This window comes from Corylus avellana, chromosome 6, assembly GCF_965113065.1.
Source record: "Corylus avellana chromosome 6, dhCorAvel1.hap1.2, whole genome shotgun sequence".
In the NCBI taxonomy this organism is placed as follows: Eukaryota; Viridiplantae; Streptophyta; class Magnoliopsida; order Fagales; family Betulaceae; genus Corylus; species Corylus avellana.
Window position 1 is genome coordinate 26,958,627 of NC_142495.1, and position 15,122 is coordinate 26,973,748.

The window sequence follows — 15,122 nt, forward strand, 5'->3', positions numbered from 1 at the left end:
TATTTGATAAAAAAAATAATTTTTAACATATTTTATCAAACACCTTTGCAATTTTAAGAAGTAACTATTTCAAAAATGTAATTTTTAAAAACGCAATTATTGAAACCGCAATCATAAACAGACCATAATCTTTTGCTGCAAGAAATATGTGTCATAATATGATTGGTAGGAACATTTTTATTTTCTATATATTTACTTTTAAAAGTGAATAATTATTTTTCAAAACTAGAAATTATTCGTCAAAAGAGTATTGGTGACCTTACAAGTCCGCGTCGATCACCTTAATTATGGGACCCACGCAATTCATGGGATCACTTAACCAAGACTTTTTCTTTTTCTTTTTTATTTTTATTTTTTTCAGCACCGCTTTAAGATTTTTTTTTTAATTTTTTTTTTTTTATGTCTGCACAAGAGGCTGGAGAAGGATTTGAACTAATAACCTCTATTTTATTAGGCATAGTCTCAGTCAATTGAGTTACCTATTGAGGACCTTTAAGATTATAATGTACACGACTCAAGCATATGATACCATTTTGTGTATTTGGGATATAGAATCTCATTAATTTTGGCCAAAATTGGGAAGGGTTTTTCCATTGATCAGTAAATCAACGTCAGTCCCATTGAAAGCAAGTGTTTATTTGAATGTTCCAATTCCCGAAGGTTCATGAATCGTGATCGTGACTGCAAATGCAAAGGGTAGCGAAAGAAGTCCTTCCAAGAGTGAATTTATTCCGTATGACTCAAAGACTATAAAAATGATAAGAGCCAAGCCAATAGAGTACGTTTACTGGACTCAATCTCTAGATTGGCAGCAACAAAGGTAAGCTTGAGGCTTTTGATAGAGAAAAAGAGCCAACGGGTGCTCTTCGCCGAAGTAGATAAGAAATTTGTTGATTTCCTCTATAGCATTTTCACTCTGCCGCTCGGAACTGTCACAAGGCACTTACAGAAACAAAACATGGCAGGCTGCTTGCATAGCCTGTACAAGAGCATAGAGAATCTGCGTGATATTTACCTTCAACCAGACCAAGACAAAGGCTTTCTGCTAAACCCAAAAGTAGCCAATATTTCTGGTGCTAAAGTCCCTCTCCTCTTGCCAAGCGTTGAGCACTCATATACGCCCAGCCCCATGAAATTTTATAGGTGTGCAGTAGTTGAGAACCGGGACGAGTCGGGCGAGGACGACGACGACGACGACGACGACGGGGACGGGTCGGACGAGGACAACAACTACAACTGCAACTGCAAGTACAACAACTGCAAGTACGTGGCTAATAACCGGAGAAAAATTTGTCCTTCGTGCAGGAAGTCAATGAGCAGCGAGTTAAGATACGTAGATTACGTAGACCCAGTACCAAAGGATATCAAGGCATCCTCCTCTAGTGAGGGAGGTTACGTGAAAGGGGTGATTACTTACATGGTGATGGATGATCTTGATGTCAAGCCCATGTCCATCATCTCTGCTAGCTATCAATTTACTTACCAAATTTAATGTCACTGACGTATGGGCTGTTGAGGAGAAGGTGGTCGATTTCGGCATGGATGAGGTATATATATATATATATATACATATCAAATGCTTCATTTAGTTCATGTTAACGATGCATATAGCTGCATCACTGTTATTATGACACATGAATTGATGGCCATTTTGTTCTTTAATTTGGTCCGTTGCCAGGGTGTGAGATTGCTTGGAGCTTCTTTTTAATCGAAAACTGTTTTGACTGATATCTTCTTACACAAGGATCAGAACCATACTGTTAATTAATGAGGAGTCTGAAATTCAAGATGTTGAATGAAGGTTTGCTCTGATTGATCCAAAAAATTATTTGTGAGATCGATTGGTATTGAGGTGTTTTAGTAGCAACCATGTTTCTATATATATTCTGTTTCCTGATCTTCTTGTACGTTCTATATATTTTAATCAATTATATATATATATATATATATATATATATATATATATATGGTGTGGTAATATGCTTTTTATTTGTTTGTATTCAATAAAGAATAACTTATGATACGATTCTATGCATACAACATTTCATATTATTCAATAAAGAATAAATTGTTCTGAATGCCTCGATAACATGCCACAATTTTAATGTGGCATATTCTAAGTATTTCGATATAAAAAAATAGCCTAAATTTTATAATTTAAGCATCTATTATTTCTTTGAAATTGTAAATGATCATAATCGTCCAATAGAAGTCTTTAACTTTAGACATTAATAAATTCATTACGAACGAGTAAATCCGTCACACGGAAAACCCTTTGTTGAGTATAATTAATTATCGCTCCACACAAAGGGAGTCCTCAATCCAGTGTAAAATTTCATAATAAAATAAAGTGTTTGAAGTAGAGAAAGAGAAACATAACTTATGTAGTTCGGCCGAGTTTGGTGTATGATCTTTATTTACAAATTGAAGCCTTTAGAGGATACATATTTTATTGATTCATTTGATTGTATTTATAAAGATTTACAAATAATTTTAATAATTTTAATTTAAAATGAATAAATCATCACCTATTACAAAATATTTTATTCATGTTAGGTCGATAGTTAGGGTCTATTTGTGATTGCGTTTGAGAGGCCTAAAAGTGCTTTTAACACTCAAAAAGTTCGTTTGAAGAAAAAAAGTATTTATTTGGTAAAAAAATTAAAAGCACTTTTAAGAGTTTAAAAAGCCTAAAAATGGACAAAACACATTTTGGCAAAAGTTTAAAAATAAAGTTTTTGCCCAAAAACTCTTTTTGACTTAAAAGATCTATTATTTATAAAAATTTACAAATAATTTTAATTTAAAATGAATAAATCATCATCTATTACAAAATATTTTATTCATGTTAGGGCGCTAGTTAGGCAGATCTGATGAGTCCAAAAAACGTGTTCAACACTTATAAAGTCAATTACACTTGAGTAATATATGTTATTCTTTAAACCAATAAATGAATGATTCTCATTAATATTTTTTATATTTTTTTTTCATCCCATCTCACAAATTTAATATATCAACCATTAGATTTGTAGATTCATGTGGACCTCATATAAATTCAATGGTAAATTCATCCATTCACTATGGAGATGGGTACAAATAAAAATGAATTTGATCTATCATTTTTCTTTTTCAATTATCATACTCATTTTTAAATTATTCTGACTGATATGCCATGTTTTAAATAAAAGTATAAACCACTTAAAATATGATTTATTAACCGATATAACATGATCAATATGAGAAATGGGCATAAAAACTAGAATTATTCATTACACTTTGGTATGTTAATGTTATCCTCCAACTTAGCTTTTCTACATGAACTGTGTCTTCTTCTTCTTCTTCTTCTTCTTCTTCTTCTCTCTCTCTCTCTCTCTCTCTCTCTCTCTCTCTTGTCTTCTTAACTTGTTCAACCTACCTTTAATAAAGGAAAACAGAATAAATTGTTATTAAAGCCATGTCTACCGATCGACTACAAGGCTTAATTAGCTGATTTGTTATGGGTGCAAATTCTCTTTTGGTTTCTTAGCAACCAAGTTATGTATCAGAGCATGCTTTTTTAAATCTTATTTATCATCTACATGCAAGAGTACTACAACATTTAGAGAATTTTTTTTTTTTTTTTTGAATAATCATTTAGAGAATATTGGATATATAATATATGCCCAAAATTTGCATTAATGTGTTTTCAGCCTTGATTTAAAAAGTGTATTTTGTATTTTTATTTTGAGAATTTTTTTATTTTTTATTTTAAAAGTGTTATAATGCAATATAAATATAAACAAATTGTTTTCTGCGTTTTTTAAGAAGTGCTTTAATTTTGGGATATTTTTAGCTGCAATTTATTGACTTCCAGAGAAGGGAAGTTGAAATGCATGGTTTTCTGAAAGTTGTACCAATGTGTATATATATATACATGCTAACAAATACATGTGAAGGATGTATGATCATCTAATTTCTCCACCATATATAGAATTTTATGCAGATTGGTTCATCTTAATTTTCACACACACACACACACACATATATATATATATATATATATATACTTTTGTAGATTGGAATCAAAAAGAACTTTATTGGCAACCAAGCTACTTATTAAGCTTGGGCGAATATTGAGAAAAGAATATGCATTGCTTTCAGAAGTAAAGCAATTGCATGTACGAGGTCGAAGAAATTCATATATAATTAATGGTGAAAGGACACTAAAGCTAATTAGCTACTAGCTCTTGCTTTTTTCCTTGAAAAGCCATCTAACCAATATTAGGCGCTTTTTTTTTATTCTTTTATTCTTTTTCTTTGTGTCATTATCTAACAAAAGGCTACTAAGATCTCGGGTATGTGTCATATATATATATATATATATATATATATATATATATATCAAAAGGTTAAGCTGATAAGAAGAGGTAAATTTAATCACTTAACCACCATTACTTTAATTTTTTTTTTTCATGTGTAGGCTTAAACTTTCTTTTTAATAGGTGAAGCTCAACACGTGAAATATTTAATTTAAATGAAGAGTAATTTGATAGAGTTAATTCGATCCCATTATCTTTACTCTTTATTTATTATTATTATTTTTTTTTTGGCTAAGGTCACAAAAGTAAATTGATTTCAAAGAAGTTAAAACAATTTACTTGGGAACGTGACACTATGCAGCCCCTACGCAGGTAAGGGAAATTATATCCTGCAATGCAATGGACTCCACGTTTGCTGTAGTCGCGGGAATGGGCTAAGAAGCTTGATTGGGCTTGGGTGAGTCATCCTCATAAGGGGGATGACTTACCCTAGCCCAATGTTTTCAGCACTAACCCAAAAAAAGAAAGGTACATCTATAGATGGCGAGGATGTTCGTCAGGGGTGGTGGATCCTCGGTGGTGTTGGTGGTTCTTTGGCAACAAGCGTGCGATGGTTCTTCAACGGTGTACGGTGGATGTGGGCTCACGGCGTACAGTTGTGACCCCATTGTCACACGGTACTTTCCATCCTGTTGTGTGGCTGATTCATCAAATGAGAGGAGTGTTAGAGATAAACCTTCTATTCAAGAATTTGAATCATCAACCAAGTCAGCAGCTCATCCACAGTTACCAGATCAGCCACAACATTCAAATTCAAACCTTAGATAACATTATCTTATCTTGTTATCATGTATTTAATTTTTGTATTGTAACCATCAGATAAGATTTTACGTTAAGCTGTACAGCTCTATATATTGAGTAATATACTTCACAGTTTTGGTATTCAAGCCAAAACCTTTATTAAAAGATTTTCATGGTATCAAAGCTAAACTAAAGCTCACGCTTCAATTTTCGATCCGATGGCTTCCTCTTCTTCCGCTCTTTCCTTCACCTTTCCCAATGTTTCTCCTTTCATGACCTACTAGCTTTCTGGTCCTAATAATTATCTTCCATGGACATCTCAGCTTGTTCCCACCCTTAATACTTGTGATTTAATGGGCATCGTTGATGGAACCGAACCGTGCCCACCTAAGACTCTTCCTCCTTCCTCTGATAAGGAGGAACCTTCATTGAATCTTGCTTATTCTCTTTGGTTTAGAAATGATCAATTTATTCTCAGTTGGATTAATGCTACTCTATCAGAGTCTGTTTTATCCACTACTTATGGTCTTCGTACCTCCTATCAGATTTGGTAGTTTTTGGCAACCAAGTTTGCGTCTCAGTCATGCTCTCGGATTGCACAACTTAGACGTGAATTATAGACTCTTCATCAGGGCTCTCAGTCATGTGCAAATTTTCTCAATTCTGCTAAGCTTTTAGCCCACCAACTTTCTGCTACTAGAAAAAAAGTTGAAGATGAAGAATTGATCACATATGTTATTGGTGGCCTCAATCCCACCTACAATCATTTTGTTAACTCATTTACATTTGCTACTGGAGATTTAGCTTTATCTTTTGACACATTTCAAGCTGACTTGCTCTCTTTTGATTATCTTATTGATCGACAGCAACAACGAATTAGCCCAGATGCTTCTGTTGCATTACTATCTACCAAGCCTACTTTCAGTAATTTTCCCAAGAAGTCGCCTCACAAAGCTCCATTCCGCCACAACAATTTTCAGAAGAGGTCCCCACATAAGTTTTCTCAACAACCACGAACCCCTGCTCAACAGTCATTTACTGCCCCACGATCTCCTTGCCAGATTTGTGGGCAAATCTAATCACCGTGCTTTAGATTGTTTCAGCAGGATGGATTATTCTTTCTAGGAACAACATCCTCCTGCTCAATTGGCGGCTATGGCGGTTCAGACTACTACCCAACCTGATGATTCTCCATGGTTTGCAGACAGTGGTGCTAATCATCACTTAACACCAGCTCTTGAGAAATTTCAACTCACTGAACCGTACACTGGATCAGACTCCATTGCAGTGGGCAATGGCTCAGGTTTGCAAATCACCCATACTGGTTCTGCTTCCTTTCATACTCCCTTTGCTAAACTACAGCTTTCTCAAGTCTTTCATTGTCCTAATGCCCTTGCTAATCTCCTTTCTATTAATTAGTTTTGTAAGGAAAACAATTGTTTCTTTATATTGACTGTTGCTTCCTATTTTATTAAGGATTGTCTCACGGGCCTAACCCTATTGGAAGGCAAGAGTGAAGGTGGCATTTATCCCATCCGCACATCAAAGGCTGTCCATCATAAATCTCAAATCCTCACGGCATTGCTTAGTGTTAAGGCTCCTGTTAGTGTGTGGCACTCAAGGCTTGGTCATCCATCTTCTCCTGTTGTTCGTCAAATTCTGAAAAAGCATCAGTTACCATTTGTTGGGTCTTTGCAAAATAAGGAAGTTTGTAAGTCATGCCAATTGGCCAAAAGCAAACAACTTCCATTTCCTTTGTCATCTAGAGTGTCGTCTGCACCACTTCAGTTAGTTCATACGGATGTTTGGTGCTCTCCTGTCGTGTCTTTTAGCGGTTTTAGGTACTACGTAATTTTTATCGATGATTTTTCTCGATACTCATGGTTGTATCCTCTTCACCATAAATCAGATGTATTTATTTCTTTTAAAAAATTTAAAGCATTAGTGGAAAATCAATTCTCTTCTCGTATTAAAACTTTGCAATCGGATGGGGGTGGTGAATTTACTTCTCTCCAATTCACTTCATTTTTAGAAACCCACGGTATTTTTCATAGAATTAGCTGTCCATATACATTCCAACAAAATGGGCTAGCTGAGAGGAAACATCGCCATGTAGTAGAGATGGGTCTCTCTCTAATAGCTCAATCTGGACTTCCTCAAAATTATTGGGTTGAATCGTTCCTTACAGCTACTTTTTTGATCAATCGTTTACCTACACCTTTGCTGAATCAATGTTCCCCATATTACATGCTCTTTAAACAGCAAACTGACTATTCCATTCTTAAGTCATTTGGTTGCTTGTGTTTTCCATTACTTCGTCCGTATGTCTCTCATAAGTTGATGTTTCGTAGCAAGCGGTGTATATTTTTGGGTTATGGTTCCAGTTACAAAGGTTACAGGTGCCTTGATCCACTCACTAACAAAGTCTTTATCACTCGGCATGTGGTGTTTGATGAAAAGATTTTTCCAACCAAGGTAAAGGCCCCATCAGCTCTGTCTGCTCCAGCATCTTCTACAAGTGCCCCAATTTTCATTCCTGACAATATCCAGCCCAATTCATTATCCACTTATAATGATATGTCAGGTACTATTTCTTTGCCATCTTCTCTTAGTCCATCTCACATTTCTACTTCCCCTGTTTCAGTACCCATAGAGCCTTCCTCTATTTCACCCTCTTCAGCATCTGATGGTATTTCTCCATCACCATCCGTGGACTCTTGTGACATTTTAGTTCCCCTTATATCATCAGATTCCTCTATCTTTGATACTTCTAGTTCCCTTCCTTACTCCTCACATGGTATGGTCACTCGATCCCGTACTGGTACACTTCGACCCAAGACATTTCCAGATTACAAAACCTTCTGCTCTACCCGCCACCCACTAAAAGCCTTATCTAGTGTTGTAATTTCTATTGAACCTTCTTGTTATAGTCAAGCCGTGATATCACCTAAATGGAGAGCTGCAATGGGTCTTGAGTTTGATGCACTATTGGCTAATGGGACTTGGTCCCTTTGCCCACGACCCATAAGTCACAATGTTGTACGCAATAAATGGGTTTATAAGATAAAAAAAAAAACATGATGGTTCTCTTGAGCGTTTCAAAGCTAGATTGGTGGCTAAGGGGTTTGATCAGAAAAGTGGGGTTGATTTCTCTGAAACATTTAGTCCTGTAATCAAATCTGCAACAATTCGTGTAGTCTTGGCATTAGCTGTTCATTTCAATTGGAATATTCGACAACTGGATGTGTCGAATGCGTTCCTACACTGTTATTTGGCTGAGGATGTATATATGGAACAACCACGGGGTTTTGTTGATTCTACTCATCCCAATCATGTTTGCAAGTTACACAAAGCTATTTATGGTCTTAAGCAAGCACCTAGGGCCTGGTTTACTTGTTTATCTCAAGCTTTGTTTGATCTTGGATTTCACTCTTCAGATGTTGATACTTCTCTATTTATTTACTTTCAATCTGATGTAACAATATATATTTTAGTCTATGTAGATGACATTTTGATCATAGGGACTGACAACTCTGTTATCCTCTCCATCATCAAGCAGTTACAATTCGTATTTGCAATGAAAGATCTTGGCAATCTTGGGTATTTTCTTGGTATGCAGGCTCACCGTGATGATCAAGGTCTATATATTCGCCAATCTAAGTACATCATTGATTTGTTACACAAATCATCTATGGCTGGGGCTAAACCATACTCTGCACCTTCTATTTCTGGTTCCAAAGTATCAACTACAGCAGGTGATCCCTTATCTGAATCAGATGCTGCAACATATCGTCAAGTTATGGGAGCTTTGCAGTATTGTACTATTACAAGGCCAGATATTGCGTATTCAGTTAACCAACTGTGTCAATTTATGCATTCCCTAACGTCTTTGCATTGGTTTGCTGCCAAGAGAGTGTTGAGATATCTCAAAGGCAGTGTTGATCATGACCTATTTTATCGTAGAGGTTCTCTTAACTTAGAAGCCTTTTGTGATTCTGATTGGGTTGGGGATCCGGATAGTAGACGATCCACCATGGGTTTTGGTATTTTTCTTAGGCCATGTCTTGTTTAGTGGTGTGCCAAGAAACAACCCGTTATTGCTCGTTCCAGCACAGAAGCGGAATATCGAGCTATGGCATTTACTATAGCTGAGGTTTATTGGATTCGAATGTTACTTAAAGATCTACGTCTTACATTGACAATTCCGCCTATTCTTCAAGGAGCAGCACAGTGGGGGAAGGAGAATGAGGAAAATTTGGAGAAAAATTAGTAGAATGAGTTATCCATGCTAGTTTTGAATTTTATTTTTATTTTTAATAAAAAGGTGACTGACATGATGTGGTTGACTGGATCACGCCACGTCAAACTCGTTGGATAGAATTATGGTATGTGACACTTCTTGTTTAGAAGTGACTGAACCATTTCCTTGTGGCCAAAAAATTAAAACTTGAAGGGTTGACTTGGTAATGGGTTGGCTTAAACATTGCATTCCGCTTTTAAAAAAAAATTGGTAGTCACATATCCATTTAATGAATTCGATCAACTTCTTTGAAGGTGGGGACCGATTTATTTATTTTCGCTTACCTTATATATATAATAAGGTATAGTTTAGTTATTAGGATTAAGTTATCATATGCCATAGTTTAATTATTAGGATTAAGTTATCATATGCCATAGTTTAATTATTGAACTTTATCGTCCCTAAGGAGTTGTTCAATCAAGTGGGAACCATACCTGATGAAGTGGAGGTTACTAGTTTGAATCCCCCTTCCCCTATCTTTTGCGGACATGTCAAAAAAAAAAAAAAAATTGATTAAACTTTATATCTTTTTATACAAGATTGACTTTTACCATTACTTATCACAATAGCAACTTTTGTGCGATCTTGACAGAAATCAAGGGTTTTGTGCCCACTATTCAGAGGTCAACACATTAGCTTGGTACAAAAAAATCATGTGAGTAAAACACAGGATTAAATCCCAACACAGCCACTGAGCCACCGCCTACCACCGCCACCTGCATCTCTTAGTCTCACCCACTGCCCACGCCAAGACGCCACCTCCCAACCGAACCCCGCTGCCATGCCGGATCTCACACTCTCTCTCTTACCGTAGATCTAATCCCACCACACCCACCAAAGATGCAAGCATAGCCCAGCCATGCCGTGATCTTTGAGAATCATCGCTTAGAACTACCCGAGAGAGAGAGCCTAAGAGAGAGGGAGAGAGATACTAGCTTAGGCGGCGGGGTTTAGCGGGCGGCAACAATGTCTGGCATGGGTGGTGGTGATTGTGTGAGGAGGGGTTTTTTTTTTTTTTTTTTTTTTTTTTTCTAAGAATAAAAAAATGGTGGGTTAAATCATGTGTTTTCTTAACATGTGTTTCTTTGTTTTGTTTCAAGCTAATGTGTCAGCTTCTGAATGATAGACATAAAAGCCTTGGTTTGTGCCAAAATCGCATTGAAGTTATTCCCTACTCATCACATTGAAAGAGTATAAAGAAAAAGAGTTCTTAATATATCTAAGGGCTTATTTGAGATTGTCTTTAAAGAGCTTAAAAAGTATTTTTAGTACCTAAAAAGTTGTGCCAAACAAAAGCTGACATGTTTCTTTCTTAAAAACTTTCAAATATATATATATTTGACTTTTTTTACTCTAAAAATGGGCAAAAAACACTTTAGACTTAAAACTATATTTCTTAAACACAATCGTAATATATACTTTAAATCGACCAAATTCAATTAGCTTAGACCTTCTTTTTTAATTTTTTTTTTAATTTTTAATTTTTAATTTTACTACTTTATGTTTATCTCCCTCAATAACTTATTAGTTTCTACCATGTCAAAGCTAGAAATATGCGAGAAACATGTCGTACGAACTCTCATGGTCGACAAAGGTAAAGCGATTGCACCAGGTCGAAGAAATTCATGATAGCTGGGGCTTTTCTATGAAAAGCGACTTCCATATAGCCACTCAAAACTCTAAATCAAAAGCTATTATATATCTTTTACTTTTCTGTTTCCTTTTCCCTTTTTTATTTTTATTTATTTTTTAATTTAATTTATCACATGTAAGTAAGCTTGTCCTTTTTGAAAAAAAAAAAAAAAAAAAATTCCTCAATTTCTTTTGATAAATGATAGAATTTATTTATTTTTTAATCATCTCTATAGTAAATGAATAAATTTACTATTAATTTTGTGTGGAGTTCACATGAGTCTACAAATTTAATGATTAATCTATTAAATTTGTAGAATAAAATTTCATCTTCACTGTAACTTAAATTACAACATACATGTTATTAAAACTAGAGCATCGAAGCTAGATCCCACTTTATCACACCAATTTTCATAATCTTTTAAGTGGTTTTTAAAATTATTATTAAATTTGTGATAAAATTTTATTAAATTTTAATTTAATGATAATATTGAGAGAATAAAATGAGAGCAGACCTTGCAAATCAATGGCGTTTACGTCATAGGACCTACACAATTTACGGAACATCACTTTTATTTAGCGTATCTTTTTCTTTTTTTACTCTTTTACTCTTTTACTTTTTATTCTTATTCTTTTTCTTTTTGTCTCTATCTAATTAACAATTTCACCTTAAAGCTACAAGCTAGTTCTTGCTTTTCCTTAAAGGGCTATTTCCGGATAACGTCTCAATAAAGCATAAGTTATTATATGTCATAGCTAGTTTAAATATTGATCTTTATCATCTTCTTTTAAACTCATAAATTTGGCATATGATAGTGAATTGATTAATTTGTTGAAAAACTGCATTGATCAAGTAATTTCATAAAGAAAATTCATATGAATCTTTCGTTACCTATACACCACTTCAAGGTTATAACTTATAACATGCAAAATTTGAAGCAGACAATACATTCTAGGAATCAAAATCACATGATTATCATATTTCAAGTATTTGAGAATAGAATTATGTACATAGCTTTACGCTAATGAGACTTTCATCATGAACTTATCCATGTCGGTGATTTCATGCATATCATCATGCGTTTCTTTCTTTTCTTTTTTTTATTACTTCCAATTGGAATTGTGCACACTTTCCAATTGGCATTTCAATTGAAATTAAGATTATCTTTTGATAATGAATTTTATTGAAAAATATTCAATTAGTTATATTTAAAGAGTATTTTTGTCTACTAAAAAATAAAAAGACAAAAATTAAAGAAATTTAATAGTTCCTTGCAAAAAGAATTTAGCTTAATAAGTGTTGAAAAAGGAATCTACAGCACGTGTTAGTAAATTTCTCAATAGTCCAAAATTGAACTTTATTCTCTCTCATTCTCATTAAAAAAAGAAAAAAAAAAAGGTAAAATTAAATCTCCACGTTAGCTTCAGCCAGAATGCAAAGGGCAGCAAATGAAGGCACTTCCAGAATCCAAGAAAGAATTCCAGATACCCTAACCTAACGACTATAAAAAAAGGTCACAGCCAAGCCAATAGACGGCACTAACTGGACTGAATCCAATTTAGCATTGAAAGACCAAAAATGGCAGAAACAAAGGTAAGCCTGAAGCTTTTGATAGAGCAGAAGAGCCAACGAGTACTGTTTGCTGAAGCAGACAAGTCATTTGTTGATTTACTCTTCAGCATTTTCACTCTGCCGTTGGGAACTGTGACAAGGCTCCTACGAAAGCAAAACATGGCAGGCTGCTTGCGTAGCCTGTACAAGAGCATTGAGAATCTGAGTGATATTTACATTCAGCCGGACCAAGACAAAAACTTTCTGCTAAGCCCAAAAGTAGCCAATATTTCTGGTGCTGAAGTCCCTCTCCTCTTGGCAAGCGTTGAGCAGTCGGGCACAGACAGGAAAATTTATGGGTGTGGTGGCTACAACAGCTGTCAGTACGTGGCTAATGACCCGAGAGCAATTTGTCCTTCGTGCAGGAATCAAATGGCCACCGAGCAAAGTTATGTAGATTACCCACCGAAGGATACTAACGCATCCTCCTCTAGTGAGGGGGGTTACGTGAAAGGGGTGATCACATACATGGTGATGGATGATCTGGAGGTGAAGCCTATGTCAACCATCTCTTCTATCTCTTTACTTACCAAGTTTAATGTCAGGGACCTTGGAGCAGTTGAGGAGAAAGTGGTGGATTTGGGCATGCATGAGGTATATAAATAAAGCAGTTTTCCCTTTCTTTCTCTGCATTACAACTATATATATATATATATATCAAATGCTTCTTTTACTTCCTGTTATCTAATGCCTCTTCTGCTGAAGTTTTTTTTTTTTTTGTTGAACATTGAACAAATTTTGTTTTGGGTAGTTTTTGGCTTTAATAGTGGGCGGTTTCTGCAGGGTCGCTTTTTTTTTTTTTTTATTACCCATGATGACTATATTGTTACTTTGTGTGGTTGGTTGTTAGGTTCTGAGTTTGCTGGAAGCTTCTTTGCAATCCAAGACTGTTCTGACCGATATCTTTCTTCGAAACAATATTGACAAGGAGGAGAAGATTGTTCTGACCCATGTCATCCTTCAAAATGATACCGACAAGGACGAGTGATTCAGGTTGTGGGCAAAAAGATCCAAATGAAGTTACTGTTGCTTCTAATTACTCTTTAATTTCAAGATGCAAGAACTCTATGTAATAATTGGTTCAAAAGGTGTTAATTGTGAGATTGGTATTTTGGCGTTTTTGTTGCAACAATGTTTCTCAAGTTCTGTTATATGAACTTGTATGTTTCATGTTAATCAAATCTGGTTTGAAGGTATGATTTTTATTTGTTTCATGTTAATAATTAAACTTCTGCAAAATTATAACCTTGTACTATTGCTAATAGTAACAATTACAATCGTTTAATTTATTATTCCACTCGTATTGATTGATTGCATTAGTCAGATTCCAAATTAGATTTAAAGATACAAAAATGAGAAATATGGTGGGTTATTGAAAAAGTTAAATAAAAGCTATTAGTACGTGACTATTAGGTCGTCCCGATCACACACGCTCTCATTGACCCACAACACAAAACTTGCTAAATTGCTTGGTTGTTTGTGTGTTTTAATGATTTGGTGTCAGAATGTGATTAAGTGGAAGCAAATGCTAAGCCTCATTCATGATGTTGGGTTTTATTTTATTTTTTTCGTGGGCAAGATGTTGAGTTGTAAGCACATTTATGTCGATTGTTGTTGCAATGGTTTTGTTGTCCACTTGTTTTCTAGTGTTTTTTTTTTCTACACAAACTAGAGAATCGGTTACTTGTTTAGTTATTTGTTAAAGAAAAAAAATTTGACATCTAAGTAAGTTTGTATATTTTTCATATAACTTGTGCACAAACGTCTGTCAACTAACAAGAAGAATAAGTTAAATTAGTTACGTGAGATAAAATAATTTATTGAGAAAAAATAATATTGTTTTATTAATTCAGCCCATGAATCTTTGTCAAACTGCTATGCTTTATTATTATTATTTTTTTTTTTTTTCAAGCGTTGAATAAAAGAAAATGTGCAAATCTTATTTCTAATACAAACAGGACTACTAAAATATTAAAGGAACACAAAGATGATGAAAGAGAAGAAAAAATATCAATTAGACAATATCAGGAAACAAATTGAGATGTACGGTTGTTGTGTAAAAAAATAGAAGATTACAATTAATAAATATATACTATATTAATATCAATTTACACTTCTGTTTATAGTAAAGTGAAATATTTTAAAGAAAATGATTAATATATATGTGATGATGTGAGTATGCAGATTTGTTTGAGTTATAGAATAGTTTTATGAAAAAGAGATTATTTATTTATTTATTTTAAGAAAGATATGTTTAAGAGGTTTATGAAAGCTGTTTTCAAAGATATGTCACAAACAAAACAAAACACACTGCCGCACCAGATTTGACTAAAATGGAACATATAAAGCAACTCCTAATTAGCAATTTCAAAGATAATATTTTAGAAAAATAATCCCACAGGGTTCTTGCACCTAGCTAGAAATTAGAAGACCAATACAATGCAATACACGCTTCTTTTCATTTTCCTGGCAGTTAACG

At 34.4% G+C, this 15,122-nt stretch overlaps 1 protein-coding gene and 1 pseudogene across 1 annotated transcript; both read left to right on the plus strand.

The window, feature by feature from the left end:
• The first annotated feature begins 664 nt into the window (after positions 1-664).
• On the plus strand, positions 665-1,768 carry LOC148585094 (uncharacterized; annotated as a pseudogene).
• Positions 1,769-12,562: 10,794 nt separating this feature from the next.
• LOC132188602 (uncharacterized) lies at positions 12,563-13,833 on the plus strand. The gene is made up of 2 exons (XM_088517795.1): positions 12,563-13,237; positions 13,494-13,833. The coding sequence occupies exons 1-2, from the start codon at positions 12,611-12,613 to the stop codon at positions 13,629-13,631; spliced, it is 765 nt and encodes a 254-aa protein (XP_088373921.1). The 5' UTR covers positions 12,563-12,610; the 3' UTR covers positions 13,632-13,833.
• The last annotated feature ends 1,289 nt before the right edge of the window (positions 13,834-15,122 follow it).

Coding starts and splice junctions, on each gene's coding strand:
- LOC132188602 (XM_088517795.1), top strand. CDS start 12,611: ATGGCAGAAACAAAGGTAAGCCTGAAGCTTTTGATAGAGCAGAAGAGC. Junction 13,238..13,493: donor TGGATTTGGGCATGCATGAG/GTATATAAATAA, acceptor GTTGGTTGTTAG/GTTCTGAGTTTGCTGGAAGC.